This window comes from Epinephelus moara, chromosome 18 (assembly GCF_006386435.1).
Source record: "Epinephelus moara isolate mb chromosome 18, YSFRI_EMoa_1.0, whole genome shotgun sequence".
In the NCBI taxonomy this organism is placed as follows: domain Eukaryota; kingdom Metazoa; phylum Chordata; class Actinopteri; order Perciformes; family Serranidae; genus Epinephelus; species Epinephelus moara.
The window spans coordinates 20,167,151-20,181,119 of NC_065523.1; the positions used below are offsets into that span (position 1 = coordinate 20,167,151).

General features: G+C 40.0%; 4 protein-coding genes across 7 annotated transcripts in view; 1 reads left to right on the forward strand and 3 right to left on the reverse strand.

Moving 5' to 3' along the window:
* tbcd (tubulin folding cofactor D) overlaps positions 1 to 4,557 on the reverse strand; it is a 33,186-nt gene extending 28,629 nt beyond the window's left edge. For both annotated transcript variants that reach the window (XM_050069137.1, XM_050069136.1), the window contains exons 1-8: positions 4,064 to 4,557; positions 3,897 to 3,947; positions 3,703 to 3,800; positions 3,420 to 3,521; positions 3,167 to 3,313; positions 2,869 to 2,924; positions 990 to 1,122; positions 115 to 160 (exon numbers count right to left, since the gene is read on the reverse strand). In XM_050069137.1, the coding sequence (XP_049925094.1) occupies positions 115 to 160; positions 990 to 1,122; positions 2,869 to 2,924; positions 3,167 to 3,313; positions 3,420 to 3,521; positions 3,703 to 3,800; positions 3,897 to 3,947; positions 4,064 to 4,241 (811 nt within the window). In that variant the 5' untranslated portion in view covers positions 4,242 to 4,557. The remainder of the gene's footprint in view (positions 1 to 114; positions 161 to 989; positions 1,123 to 2,868; positions 2,925 to 3,166; positions 3,314 to 3,419; positions 3,522 to 3,702; positions 3,801 to 3,896; positions 3,948 to 4,063) is intronic.
* A 1,087-nt stretch (positions 4,558 to 5,644) lies between these two features.
* Positions 5,645 to 8,773, reverse strand: LOC126405801 (ketosamine-3-kinase-like). Of its 2 annotated transcripts, none has more exons than XM_050069738.1 (6): positions 7,515 to 8,773; positions 7,091 to 7,242; positions 6,863 to 6,954; positions 6,650 to 6,732; positions 6,448 to 6,570; positions 5,645 to 6,354 (listed from the first exon to the last, which is right to left on the reverse strand). In XM_050069738.1, the coding sequence occupies exons 1-6, from the start codon at positions 7,653 to 7,655 to the stop codon at positions 6,016 to 6,018; spliced, it is 930 nt and encodes a 309-aa protein (XP_049925695.1). In that variant the 5' UTR covers positions 7,656 to 8,773; the 3' UTR covers positions 5,645 to 6,015. The 2 variants fall into 2 exon arrangements, with proteins under 2 accessions (XP_049925695.1, XP_049925696.1); XM_050069739.1 differs by having other exon boundaries at positions 7,357 to 7,657.
* A 148-nt stretch (positions 8,774 to 8,921) lies between these two features.
* LOC126405800 (ketosamine-3-kinase-like) lies at positions 8,922 to 11,621 on the reverse strand. The gene is made up of 6 exons (XM_050069737.1): positions 11,306 to 11,621; positions 10,885 to 11,036; positions 10,668 to 10,759; positions 10,464 to 10,546; positions 10,246 to 10,368; positions 8,922 to 10,160 (listed from the first exon to the last, which is right to left on the reverse strand). Exons 1-6 carry the CDS (start codon positions 11,444 to 11,446, stop codon positions 9,822 to 9,824), a joined length of 930 nt encoding a protein of 309 aa, XP_049925694.1. The 5' UTR covers positions 11,447 to 11,621; the 3' UTR covers positions 8,922 to 9,821.
* A 115-nt stretch (positions 11,622 to 11,736) lies between these two features.
* arl16 (ADP-ribosylation factor-like 16) lies at positions 11,737 to 13,894 on the forward strand. Of its 2 annotated transcripts, none has more exons than XM_050069451.1 (5): positions 11,737 to 11,868; positions 12,560 to 12,615; positions 12,717 to 12,833; positions 12,932 to 13,047; positions 13,198 to 13,894. In XM_050069451.1, exons 1-5 carry the CDS (start codon positions 11,742 to 11,744, stop codon positions 13,361 to 13,363), a joined length of 582 nt encoding a protein of 193 aa, XP_049925408.1. In that variant the 5' UTR covers positions 11,737 to 11,741; the 3' UTR covers positions 13,364 to 13,894. The 2 variants fall into 2 exon arrangements, with proteins under 2 accessions (XP_049925408.1, XP_049925410.1); XM_050069453.1 differs by having other exon boundaries at positions 12,717 to 12,758.
* The last annotated feature ends 75 nt before the right edge of the window (positions 13,895 to 13,969 follow it).

Below are 13,969 nucleotides of genomic sequence, written 5' to 3' on the forward strand. Positions count from 1 at the left end.
ATAGTTTCATAAACCGGTATCTTCACCCTAGCTACATCCTGCTAAAGCCTCTGAAAGACAAAAACTCTTGATTCATTGCTCAACTATAAACGCAACAGGTGAAAGGGAACCTACCATACTGTAGGAGGTCATCTCTTTTTCCGTGTTTGAAAAGCTTCGCCTAGGGGACACAAAAAAAAAATCAGATGACCCGATCAATCGAAGAAATTGCAAAGGACACATGATAGTAGTAACACTTAGAAAGGCATCACCCATTTTTATTACACTAACAGAAATGACTCTCAAAATCCAAATTCATTCTAGCTAACTTCTTGACAATTCCATATTGTCTTTAAATCTTGATTCTTTGCAGCACTTTACCCTCAAACTACACGCGAAAAACATGCAAGTTTGGGTCCTGTAGGCTTGTTGACTGAATACACAGAGCCAGTTTTGAACGCCGTAAGCACCACATAGGCTGAAACAAGGTTAACTTCACAGACATTAAGTACGAAGAGACGCTTTCTAAACATGTTATGCAAGTTTATGTGCCAATGATATGAATGTAATGTACGCGCTCGAGGGCTGCATTAGATTACCTTAGCTGACAGGGAGTGATTTCAAAATACCCTCCATCATTTATACAGATTTCCAGTGAGAACAGATGTAATGCCAGATGCATCAGGGTGGAAGAGTGGATTTCACTGGAACTAAGAACCCTAAATTCCGCTTTCATCTGATGAAGAACCGTTTAGCTTAGAGCAGTGGATTAAACTGACATAAGTCACTTGAAACAGCAGATCCCACACACGCAGCAGGTGCATTACACACCTGCCAAAACCACAGTAGGTATTGTGTGAGACATACCAGTCATGCCCGCTCTTGTAAACTACCCTCTGCAGGTTTCAATACAGCGGTACACACAGATTACACTGGCTTCAAACATACACAGACAGGTGTCAGATCTGAGTGTGACAGGCGAGTGTGTGTGTGTGTGTGTGTGTGTGTACCAGAGACTGCAGGGCACCATCCAGCACCATTATGTCCAACACTGACTGGTCACTGGTCTGGGATATAGTGGTCAGGCTCCAGTCCAAAAAGTCTCCGAGGCACTTCTGTTTCACATCAGGGCGTGTCATGAACCTGTTCAGTCATGAACAAAAAGGCAAGAAAGCAATAAAAGCTTTTATGAGGATAAACACACGCCAGTAAGGACAGTCGCAGGACAACCATGCCCTCTATTGGCTGGAAAACTAATTACAGTTACTTACTTAATCATAGTTGTATTCTGTGTTAATCGGGCAGTGCATCGAAACTTTTAAACATGTAGTCTGACTTGCAAAAATAAACATAAGTAATGTCCTTCCAAATCCAGGTGAGCATGTGGTACATACTGCTATCAACTGACTATGTCACAGAACATTACAACAACTACTTAACATAAATTATTAATACAGTGGTGCTGGGATGACTTTTATTTGTAGGCCAGCCTGTAAGTTAGGATCGCACTGGTTCTCTTGACAAAAAAATAACATCAAACATGATCAGTTTGATTTTTAATATCTACAATATAAATAGGTTCCAACACTTCTACATTGTTAACATAATTATCATTTTGGCCAAATTTCATATTCACAGAGCCAATGCTTAATGCTTTAAAAAATAAACTCAACATTTCTTCATTTCCAGGAATGATGCACAACCTCTGTCTGTCATCATATGTAAAAAAAGTACTTGTCACTGAGTTTTGGACAGCACTGACTTCACCAAAAGAGAAATTGAATCTGTGTTCATCATTTTTCATATGTTCATAGTGGTCTGTGGGCGTTAAGGAAGTCCACTGCCCTCGGTTGAACTTGGGGAATTTTGTGGCTGCAAGGGCATATTCACATTTTATTATGCAGAGCCTTTGACTAAAATTAAGTCTGCAAGAAAGCATTGAAAAACTGAAAGATATATACACTCGCCAGCCACTTTATTAGGTACAACTGCTCAGTAACGCAAATAGTTAATCAGCCAATCATGTGGCAGCAACTCAAAGTATTTAGGCATGTAGACATGGTCAAGACAACCCGCTGAAGTTCAAACTGAGCATCAGAATGGGGAAGAAAGATGATTTCAGTGACTTTGAATTTGGAATGGTTGTTGGTGCCTGACAAGCTGGTCTCAGTATTTCAGAAACTGCTGACCTACTGGGATTTTCACACACAACCATCTTGGAATTTGGTGTAAACAACATGAAAGCATGGATCCATCCTGCCTTGTATCAACGGTTCAGGCTGGTGGTGGTGGTGTAATGGTGTGGGGGATATTTTCTTGGCACACTTTGGGCCCTTTAGTACCAACTGAGCATGGTTTAAACACCACAGCCTACCTGAGTATTGTTGCTAATCGTGTCCATCCCTTTATGACCACAGTGTACCCATCTTCTGATGGCTACTTCCAGTAGGATAACGCACCATGTCACAAAGCTCAAATCATCTCAAACTGGTTTCTTGAACATGACAATGAGTTCACTGTACTCCAATGGCCTCCACAGTCACCAGATCTCAATCCAATAGAGCACCTTTGGGATGTGGTGGAACAGGAGATTCACATCATAGATGTGCAGCTGACAAATCTGAGGCAACTGTGTGATGCTATCATGTCAATATGGACCAAAATCTCTGAGGGATGTTTCCAGCACCTGAATCTATTCCACGAAGAAGTAGTTCAGTTCTGAAGGCAAAAGGGGTCCAACATGGCACTAGCAAGGTGCACCTAATTAAGTGGCCAGTGAGTATATATTGTTAAGGGTATTATTATTCAATTGTTTCAAACTGATATTTTTGGAGACAACCACAAAATAAAAATACTATGTATTTACTTGCATGGCATTGGTGCACTTACTTTGATACCAGTACAGATGCAGCATCCCTGGGAGTATCGCTGACAAGTAGATAAGACTGGAAAAAATAAAAAATGATGGGGGGTTTTGTCACTGTAAATATGGATATGTCACAGATTCTACAACAGCAGAGGACGCTTTGTTACTGTTGTCAAACATTTAGACCATTTATTTAACTATTTAGAGGATCCTTAAATTCTGGTAACAGAGCCAAGCCTTTATGGGGAGCAAGACCTGAACATACAGACCAATCTCTATGGCATTTATCAGAATCAAAATTCTAACATATACTTAACTTGCCTTTGCAATAGCTAGAATACGCTCCATGGTGGGCTCTCTGGCCCTGCTGCCATCTGACTCCAGATGACCATCCAGACGATAAAGGTCAAAGGGTATGAGGCAGGTCATGGACAGCCACAACAACAACATGTAGCGAGTTTCCCAAGTCTGAAATGAGTAGAGGACAAAAATAATGTATGCATGTGCACAGAGGTGTAATCGTGAAGGCCTAGATTATCTCTTAGTCTCTTAGTTAAAGTAATGCCAGTCTCACCTCAGAGTCTTTGGGATCCTGCCTGGACAGCAGGTCCAGAACAGGCTGGACGTCTGCCACTTCATGCGGAAAAAGCTGCATGAAGATTTTATAGCCTCGGACCTGCCCAGGAAAAATCAAACAGATACATACATCCTGTGACGTGTCTCACAAATCAGGGTATTGGATCAGCCGGATAATTCTGCTGTGTCAGTATAATGAGCGTTCAAGGTTTTACTCAGCATAGTGGAGTCTGGTGGGTTTTCACTGACAAAGCAGAGAAGACACAGCTAATGTGACTGACCTTACAGATGATGTAGAGAAACTTGAAGCCCAAATGAACCAATGAAGGGGGAGACTTCTCACTCCTCACAAACTCCAGTATCATGTTCAGCATCCATTCTAAGACAAAATAGGAAACATTAGAGACATATATACTGCAATGGATCTAAAGCACTAATACAGATTGAAGTTAGAGTTATACTTATCATAGTGTACCTAGGTGTGGGTCCAGTAGATGAGGCTGCTCTTGATATCTGTTCATTATCACTGTGGGAGGAAATGGGCATTGTCATCAATAGTCAACAAGCTAAAACCTCCCTTCCAAAGCGCTGATTAAAATGGTTCATCTAAAGACCCATGTACTCTGTGAATGACTCTCTCACCCAAGAACCTCTGCATGGTGGACTCGCTTGTCACCAAGTCCCCGTGGACCTCCGGGAGGCTGGAGATGAGATCTCTGGTCTCGCTGCTGTCAGTGAAGCCCCCCAAAACACACGTCTTTACAATAGACTCTCCTCCGTCACCTCCTGAACACCCATTCTCTGTCTCCGATAAGGCCATTCTGCCAGACTACAACCACGAGTGTCTTTGTTGCAGACGCTAACGTCAACGTTTGTTGTTATAAGTTATGGTGCAGTTAACGTTAGCTAGCTAATGTTAGCATTGATGCCTAGCTAAAGGATGGAGGTTAAAATATCTTACGAAACGATGGAATTATTAAACAGGTGCGACACAGACTTAGCGGAGGTATTAACGTGTAAAATAACTACGCGAAAACTGAAATAAATATCACTATATAAAGCCGAGGCATTAATCTTTACAGTTTCTATGCTGTGATGCAGTTTGCAGTTGCTGTTGTGTCGCAACCCTGCCCCAGTACGGTAAGCGAGAAGGTACAGACTTATCTCAGGTCGCGATAGCTCAGTCATAAAAGCGCTTCTGTTTCTGAGAGGAAATAAAATTTGTTTGTTTTATGTTTATTAACATTTACCAGTGGTGGAAAGTAACTATGTACCTAACTATTTTTATTTTATGCTACTTTATACATCTACCCCAGGGGGAAATGATTATTGTAAATATTGTATTTAACTGCATTTATTTGACAGCTATAAATACTAGTTAGTTTTCAGATCAAGGTGTTAAAAAACATGTTAATACATCAAGAATGGGCCAGTAATGTAATATTATAATGCTAAGAGGGCTGATAATAGCTGTGTGCTTTTACTTCAGTGAAAATGAATGCAAGACTTTTACTTGTAGTTAAGTATTTATATAGTGTGACATCAAACTATTTTTAGTATAGTACAGTGGTAATTAATTTTGGTCCTTATTAACATCCTTATTATTTTTTAAAAGGAATGCATATCATGAAGAATAAATAGCAACAACGCATTAAATTAAAAGGAAAAACAAAAGGAAAACATTAAAAAATTGATCAAAAAGTTGTGAGCTGAAGGTTAAGCTTACTATACCTACCCTTTTCACTTAGCGTATTCTCGTAAGTAACTCATTTTTTAAAAATAAAATAAAATACCAAAAAAAAAAATTAAATTAACTTAAATTAAATTGAATTAAAATAAATTATAATCAAAAATAAGGAAACTACCAACATTCCAAAGCATTTCATACGCAGCAATAATTATACCTCGGTTTTACATTTCTGCACCACCTCATTTTTAAAAAAATATATTTATTGATTGATGGATTTGACAGTTTTAATTCCCTGTCCCAACCATTCCACAATGTCAATGTATGTCAGATTCATATGATCATGATTTTCTACCTGGAAAAAAAACCTTAAAACATAAAACTTCTTAAGTCTATGGGTGCATCAAAACCTGGACTATACAAGCTCTGGGTATGTTCAATTTAATTGCAAATAGAAGAGTATAAAATGAAAATATACATACAACATAATAATGCACATATAAGCAAAGTAGCAACACAAATTAATGTAAGACAGCTAGGTTTATACATGTATGTTTATTTTACTAAGTTGCATGTGAGTGCTGGGATGCAAGGTGCACAACAGCCTGGGAGAAGAAGCTGGTGTTCATTCTTGTGGCAGGAGGTCAAACAATCAGTAAGAGGGGTGGAGAGTTCTTCATGATGATGGAGGTCTCAGTCACATTGACTGCAGTGCTCATACCAGGCTACAAATGCAGCATTGCAGGACAATCATTTCACTTCATCCTAGGCTTTACTGTTGACTAAGCGGCGGTTATTAAGTATTGCATGAATTAATTAAAACACAACAACATTTTGTCAGTGTATGTAGTGTTTCAGTCTGCTGGACATCAATAGTTTGATGCAAGGGAAGTGACTGTGAGTGCAATTATTTCAGCAGTTTCTTCATAACACTTATTGAAGGGCGCCTGTATTCATCGCCAAAGTGGTTCCAGTGATTTAGATAGTTAAAGAGTTGGTAAAGCTGGTTTCTCTGTGCAAAGCCTGGTGCTTTAGGAATCTTTTCATGGTAAGCAGAGTAAAAAGCACTGTTGAAACCACCAAACATTCCAGCAATACCCAGCTCAAATTCTGAATGACCATAGAAAGAGGATGGGTCAAAGATGACTGGGCCGTCTGCACACTGTGCCATGTTGCCTCCCCATAAGTCTCCATGCAGGAGAGCAGGGACAACCTCTATATCTTTGAAGAACAGAGGCATTTTCAGCTGTAAATGACAGAAACACTATGAGTCAGATTATTGATACAATAATAAGGATGTGTGTAAAGTATATTCGATGGCGCCAAAGGGAAGGTGCACCTGTAGCTTGGCCCATAACTCTCTGGCCTCTCTGTCTCCATAAGATTGCTCCACCATGTTGAGCTGGTGCTGCAGTCTCTGCTGTGAGAAGAATGTCACCCAGTCATCCTGCCACTCGTTGTTCTGAGGAGGTAAGGGGAGTGAAATTCATGCTTAGAGACTACAATACAGTATTATACAGATGCAATATTCATATACTTACCTGTGGAAAAAATCCATAGCATGTAGCTACACTGAAGCCAAACTTCTCAACAACAGCCACATCTGACTGTCCAGCTCCTTTTCCTGTACAGTCATATTGTAGTTATAGTCCATCTTAATCAATCAGCAGTAAACTCTCATCTAAATGTCTAGAGAGTGAAAGATGTTTTCTGCACATTTGTCTGTATTTGCATGTGAGGTTAAAGTGAATTACCCACTGTCTGCTGCTCTTTATTTAATTTTTCCAGCTGTCTCTTGTTGAGAAGATGCATGTCTGCCAGCTGCTCTCCGAGGTGCTTTGAGTACCTGCACGTTGGATATGGAATTAAAGTATTTTATAAAAACAGAAGAAGAAGAAGAAGAACAACAAACTTTTGACTGTTATTTGCCCTCCATTCGACTGGTACTGCATGAAAAACACACTGTATGAGAGAGCTCTTACTTGCTCAGACCTCTCATGTCCAGATGTTCCATCACAAGCACACATCCTCCTGTGTCAAGCTCAATCACCTTCACAGGCTTGGGGACTTTAACAGTTTCTGTCTTTAAAATGGCTTCCAAACTGGCCATCTCCCCATCAAACATCAATTTGGCCTGAATAAAACAAAATAAATCATGTGAAAACGAAATGTAAAAAAGTAAAAAGTAAGGATTTGGGCTGGTAGGCAAAGCAACAGCACAGATCTACACTCGTTGGCATGTACTTACTATGAAATTAAATCCGTCTCCATTTCGCAACGTGTGCACAAAGTTCAGTAGCAATCAAAACTACTGTGCTTTGAGAGGGCGCAGCTTGCAGCCATATAAAAAGCCACTCATTGTCACTATATTGAATTTAAATATTAAAAAAAACAATGATTAAATACCTCGCTCTTGTAATTTATCTTCACAAACACCCTCCCATGGTCAGTATCATAACTCTGACCCTCGCAAATGTATCCACCTCCTGCATGACCACATGACTCCAGCATGGATGTCCCCAACTCTTTCTTTAACTTCGATTCCATTGTTATTTCCCCAAAAACCAATTCTGGTGAAACTGTAGTGGTGCTAATATCAACTGCGTGGTGTCCCAGGCTGCACCCAAACCTCCACCATCTGGACCTGCGGACCTACCCTCGCAGTACTGTGACGTGTTCACCGTCATCACGTAAAATCTGCAGCGCTCCAGGCTGTTTTACTCGTTGCCATGGAAACGTTCGAGCGACGATTACAGTTATTTACATGGTGGTCGCTGCCGTTATATTATGTCTGCGCATCTGTCCCTGCAGATAATGTGAGTGAAATACATTTCTGTGCAACATATAGGCTGCAGACATCCAAATACAGAGATGTTTATAAGTACTGCTATGACTAAATAAATAGGGTGGGCCTTGTGGTTACATCAGAAGATATGCTTTTGTTGTTTTTCGGCCATTTTCTATATATTTGGCATTACACTGCACAACCTATATCTGCAATAATACAATGCATTTTGATTACCATCTATAGCCTATAGAGGTTATCAGGCTGCAGAAAGTATTTTGCTTTTTTTTTTTTTTTTTTTTTGTCGTTTTTTTAATAACGTCACGTCCGTATTGCAATGAATTGTGGGTTATTAAATCAGTGAAGTCGGCAGTAGTCTGCACCCCAAGCAGACTTTCTGGAACTTTACAGAAGGTCAGCCTTTGGCACCATGAGGACTGGATGACGTGTAGATTTGGACAGCCCACAGCACACCCACACTTCCCAGGACTGCACCCTTGTTTCTAACGGGACTCTTTTTATTTTTAGGATAATATAGTGGTAGTTTATTGTAATTTATTTATTATTTCTGCACTACATTGTTTTATTTTTATTTTTTTAATTTACAGAGTGGTCAACAGTTTTATTTCCCTGTCACAACCATTCCAAAAGTTAACCCCTTTGACATATACATAACTATTCCTTAAGTCTATCCTAACCCTTGTTTCTTCAAATTATTAACCATTTCACATAAGTAAATAGATTGAATACTTACTTCTTCCACCACATACCAGTTGTTATTATTCATATGGTTCAGTGACGCAGCCTATAATATTATGTCAGTTAAATGCATATAAGATTGTGATTTTCTTTCTTAAAAAACATTTAAAGTATGACAAAACGAATAAAACGTCTTAAGTCTGTGGGTGCACCAAAATCAGAGAAAAACAAGCTCTGAGCATGTTCAAATGAACTGCAAATAGTAGAGTATAAAATGAAAATATACATATAACATAATAATGCACATATGAATGCAAATGCAAGACAGCCAGGTTTATATCTGTTTGTTTATTTTGCTAAGTTGCATATGAGTGCTGGGATGCAAGGTGCACAACAGCCTGGGAGAAGCGGCTACTGCAGGAGGTCAAACAATCAGTAAGAGGGGTGGAGAGTTCCTCATGATGATGGAGGTCTTACAGTCGGATTCACTGCAGTACTCATACCAGGCTACAAATGCAGCATTGCAGGACAAACATTTCACTTCATCCTAGGCTTTACTGTTGGCTAAGCAGCAGGTATTAAAAATTGCAAGGATTCACATTTTGTCAGTGTATGTAGTGTTTCAGTCTGCTGGACATCAACAGTCAGGCTGTTATTCTGTAGAATAAAATATTGCATCCACTAGGAAAACTTAAATATTGTTTGCACAGCTGTACGATTCAGTCGGGTGCTGGTCGAATGCAGGCAATGAAAAATAATAAAACATTAAGAAAGGGTTCACAGCATAGCACAGCAAATCCTAAGTTGGTCCAGAGCTCAGTTTTTTTGGTGTAAGGTAAGCCTTTCTTTTTCAAACAGTATTGCATGTTAAGGTTTACTTTTGGCAACCTGCAAGTCAGCATAGAAAATACTGAATTTAACAATACTTAGATAAATATAACCTTGTGCAAACATACAATTTATGATAGTTACTGAGAGATGTGGATTCTGTTTATCACATTTTGAAACCAGGTCGGTTTAGGTGGAGCAGGCAGGGCAGAATTACTTTGTTCTGTTAATTCTGTATTGTCTACACAATATGCAAGACATTACAATGTTAGAATGTTATGATTTGTCTATTCAAATATTAGCCACACTATTTTTAAGACAAATTAGAGTCTGTCAATATATACATAAAACTTGGTTCAAGTTTAAGACTCTGAAGCTTCCACAAGTGACTGTGAGTGCAGTTATTTCAGTAGACTCTTCATAATGCTTACTGACGAACCCCTGTAGCCACCGCCAAAGTGGTTCCAATGATTCAGATAGTGATAGAGCTGGTAAAGCTGGTTTCTCTGTGCAAAGCCTGGTGCTTTAGGAATCTTTTCATGGTAAGCAGAGTAAAAAGCACTGTTGAAGCCACCAAACATTCCAGCAATACCCAGCTCGTATTCTGAATGACCATAGAAAGAGGATGGGTCAAAGATGACTGGGCCGTCTGCACACTGTGCCACGTTGCCTCCCCATAAGTCTCCATGCAGGAGAGCAGGGACAACCTCTATATCTTTGAAGAACTGAGGCATTTTCAGCTGTAAATGACAGAAACACTATGTGAGTCAGATTACTGAAACAATAATAAGAATGCATGAAAAGTGAATTTGAGGGAAGGTGCACCTGTAGCTTGGCCCATAACTCTCTGGCCTCTCTGTCTCCATAGGATTCCTCCACCATGTTGAGCTGGTGCTGCAGTCTCTGCTGTGAGAAGAATGTCACCCAGTCATCCTGCCACTCGTTGTTCTGAGGAGGTGAGGGGGGAAAATGAAAGCTACAGTGATATTTCTAAGGGCAACTGTAACATCTCAACAACCTTAAGGCCAAATACACATTTTTACCTGTGGTAGATATCCACAGCATGTAGTTACACTGAAGCCAAACTTCTCAACAACAGCCACATCTGACTGTCCAGCTCCTTTTCCTGTGTACATTTAATAGGTTATGCAGAATATCTTTATCAATCAGCAGTAAACTCTCATCTAAATTTTGAGAGCTAACTGTTATTCAATGTAACAATGGCAAGTCATGGCAAGGTGAATTACCCACTGTCTGCTGCTCTTTATTTAATTTTTCTAGCTGTCTCTTGTTGTGAAGATGCATGTCTGCCAGCTGCTCTCCGAGGTGCTTCGAGTACCTGCACATTGGATATGGAATTAAAGTATTTCATTAAAAAAAGAGCAAACTTCCTACAATGATTTCACATTGCCCTCCATGCTACTGGTACAGCATGAAAAACACACTGTATGAGAGAGCTCTTACTTGCTCAGACCTCTCATGTCCAGATGTTCCATCACAAGTACACATCCTCTTGTGTCAAGCTCAATCACCTTCACAGGCTTGGGGACTTTAACAGTTTCTGTCTGTAAAATGGCTTCCAAACTGGCCATCTCCCCATCAAACATCAATTTGGCCTGAATAGAAAATAAATGAATAAATAAATAAATAAAAGGATTTGGGCTGGTAAGCAATGCAGTAACACAGATCTAACGTTACACTAGTTTGCATGTGCTTACTACGCAGTTAGATACGTCTCCATTTTGCAACGTGTGCACAAAGTTCAGTGGCAATCAAATACTATGTGGCTTTCAGAGGGTGTAGCTTGAGGGCATGTATAGCCAGCTACGACACAAGTAACTGTCACTATAATGAATTAAAATATAACACAATAATGATTAAATACCTCGCTCTTGTGATTTATCTTCACAAACACTCTCCCATGGTCAGTATCATAACTCTGGCCCTCGTTGATGCATCCACCTCCTGAGTGACCAGTGGACTTCAGCATGGATGTCCCCAACTCTTTCTTTAATTTAGCTTCCATGGTTATTTCCCAAAACCAATTTTAGCGGAGCTGTAGTGGTGCTACTATCAACAGCGCGGTGCAACCGCACTCACAGAAGTTAAAGGGGCGTTTTCGACGTGTTTTTGGTGTGTTTCCGTCGTCTGAACTAACGGGACTCTGCTCCTCTGCTCTGGACGTTCGACTTGTTTTTCTTCCGGTATTTGCATGGAATGGTAACCAATCAGAAACAAGCAATTGACTGATTTCTCCTTCGTCCTATCACAGAGACGTATCGCGGTCACGTGAGCGTCGCCATGGTGTCAGATAAAGCTACATGAACTACGTGCTAGCTCAGGCTTTGCTATGTCTGTGCTTGAAAACCGAGATGAGCAGCAATGAAATTTGTTTGCTTCTTGGAGCGACTGGTGTCGGAAAAACGTTGCTGCTGAAACGTCTACAAAATATCCTTTATACCCGACTGAATGTTTCCAACTATAACTTGTAAAAAGTAGTATTAATTTGTTACTGTGTGTCAACGTGTTGTGTAGCTAACGTAGCTATAGCTAGCTAGCTGACGATAGCCTAGTGTAGAACCGTTAGTAACGTTAGTGATCTAAGTCACAATTAGCTATAGCTAGTTAATTATAAACATACAGACGGGCTACACACTATAGGAAACCCATATAAGGTGTCTCTCACATGTGTGTTTAATTGTGTTGAGATTTGGTGGTTGAAAAGGCTATAGCATATGATTTATGTTATTTTCACACTCATGAAACCATTACGTGACCCCTCATCTCCATAAATGCCATCCTGGATGAGACCACTAATTTATTTTCCTTTTAAGTTGTCACCCGTTTGTCTATCCATTTTTCCATATTTTCATATCCGTTTGAGTGCGTATTCAGTTACTAAACACTTTGTAGACATGCATCCAAGGTAAATAAGTGACATGGTATGGAGGAAAATAAATTATAAATACATGGCATACCCTTATAAAAAGGATTACTACAAAATGCCACTTTCACAACTTATGGAATGTATCATATAAGCTGTTCAAATAATATTTTGATCTGCTTTTGTGCATTTAAATTGTGATAACAGTCATAGCACTGGCTGCTAAGGATATTTTTCCTATCAGGTTTTATTTACAGCTCAGTCTGCATGGATTAGGTGAACTGGGGGGACCTCCTTCTACTCTGCCTACTGTAAGTAATATTGAAAGGTAGTTTTAATACGTTTACAGGCTCAGTTTTGATGAGACAGTAGACGTCCATGTAATGCCCTCACTCTCCTTAAACCTCCTCAGGTAGGGACCAACCTGACAGACCTGACACTGAAGAAGAAGAAGGTGACATTAAGAGAGCTGGGAGGCTGCATGGGCCCTATATGGCCGAGTTACTTCAAAGACTGCTCCTCTGTCATTGTATGTTTTTGTATACATGCTGAACATTTGACAGAGTTAAATGAATTGACTGTTGCAATCACTTGAATAAATGTGTCGTTCTTTGTGTTTTGTTATAGTTCATGGTGGACTCAGCCAACATTGCTCAGATATCCTCCTCCTGTGTCCAGCTGCTGTCAGTACTTTCTGCTGAGCCTCTGCAAAGTGCCTCTGTGCTTATTCTGTTCAACAAGAGGTGACTCTCACATACACACCAATCACAATATTCGCTTGCCATACCTGCGAGATGTCAGTCAGCATGTTCAATACAAAAAATATCCGATATCATAATTTTGTCTTTTGTTGAAAGCTGTTACCATTGTGTATTTTCCTTTTTTTTTCCCAGCGACTTGCCTTGCACTTTGAGTCTCGTAGAGATGAAGTCCCTGTTCAGAATGGATGACATCATTGCATCTGCGCCTCAGCCAATCACAACAATGGAAATCAGTGCCCGCTCTGGACAGGGACTTCAGGAGGTGCTGAGCTGGCTGGAGTCCATCATAGTCAAGTGAACTATTGTATGTTTGTTCCCTATAACGTGATGCTACTCTCACAGGACTTGGGAATCTCACAGGCAAGCCTGTTGCCAAGAGATGTCAGTATCCTCAGTGTGCAAAGACTGTTAACACACAATTTTAAAGATGTGTTTGATGCTGGACTCACTGAAAAACTGTTGGTGTATCTTTGGTACCACATAACAATGGTGACTGACTGTTTATCAGGGTGAATGAGGTAGGAGATGTTTTAGTGGGATGATGGCAAGATGGAATGATTGTGTGGTTGACCTTTTCACATTTGTTAAATCGACACTACTGTAGGTCTTACCTTCAGTTAACAACTATTTATACTGGTCACTTTTACCAATCAAATTCTGCACACGTAAACAGTGAACTACTGAGATTCATGATGATCCTCATGTGCAAGAAGTAGAGGGGTAGAAAGCAGGGAAGGGGCCATTTTAAGTCGCAGGACACTGTACTGTGTTTGAAATGATACAATGATGGTCTCTTGCTTCATTTTAAAATAAAATAAGCCCTTGAACATCAGTTTAAAGACAAGTGGGAGGAATACGTTAGAAGAGCTTGGCTCGTCAAGAGTCATTACTGTAGGTGATTCAG

Coding starts and splice junctions, on each gene's coding strand:
- LOC126405801 (XM_050069738.1), bottom strand. CDS start 7,655: ATGGAATCGAAGTTAAAGAAAGAGTTGGGGACATCCATGCTGGAGTCA. Junction 7,243..7,514: donor AGATAAATTACAAGAGCGAG/GTATTTAATCAT, acceptor TGTTTTATTCAG/GCCAAATTGATGTTTGATGG. Junction 6,733..6,862: donor TAAAGAGCAGCAGACAGTGG/GTAATTCACTTT, acceptor ATGACTGTACAG/GAAAAGGAGCTGGACAGTCA.
- LOC126405800 (XM_050069737.1), bottom strand. CDS start 11,446: ATGGAAGCTAAATTAAAGAAAGAGTTGGGGACATCCATGCTGAAGTCC. Junction 10,760..10,884: donor GACATGAGAGGTCTGAGCAA/GTAAGAGCTCTC, acceptor TCCAATGTGCAG/GTACTCGAAGCACCTCGGAG. Junction 10,547..10,667: donor TAAAGAGCAGCAGACAGTGG/GTAATTCACCTT, acceptor AAATGTACACAG/GAAAAGGAGCTGGACAGTCA.
- arl16 (XM_050069451.1), top strand. CDS start 11,742: ATGAACTACGTGCTAGCTCAGGCTTTGCTATGTCTGTGCTTGAAAACC. Junction 11,869..12,559: donor GCTGCTGAAACGTCTACAAA/ATATCCTTTATA, acceptor GGTTTTATTTAC/AGCTCAGTCTGCATGGATTA. Junction 13,048..13,197: donor CTTATTCTGTTCAACAAGAG/GTGACTCTCACA, acceptor TTTTTTTCCCAG/CGACTTGCCTTGCACTTTGA.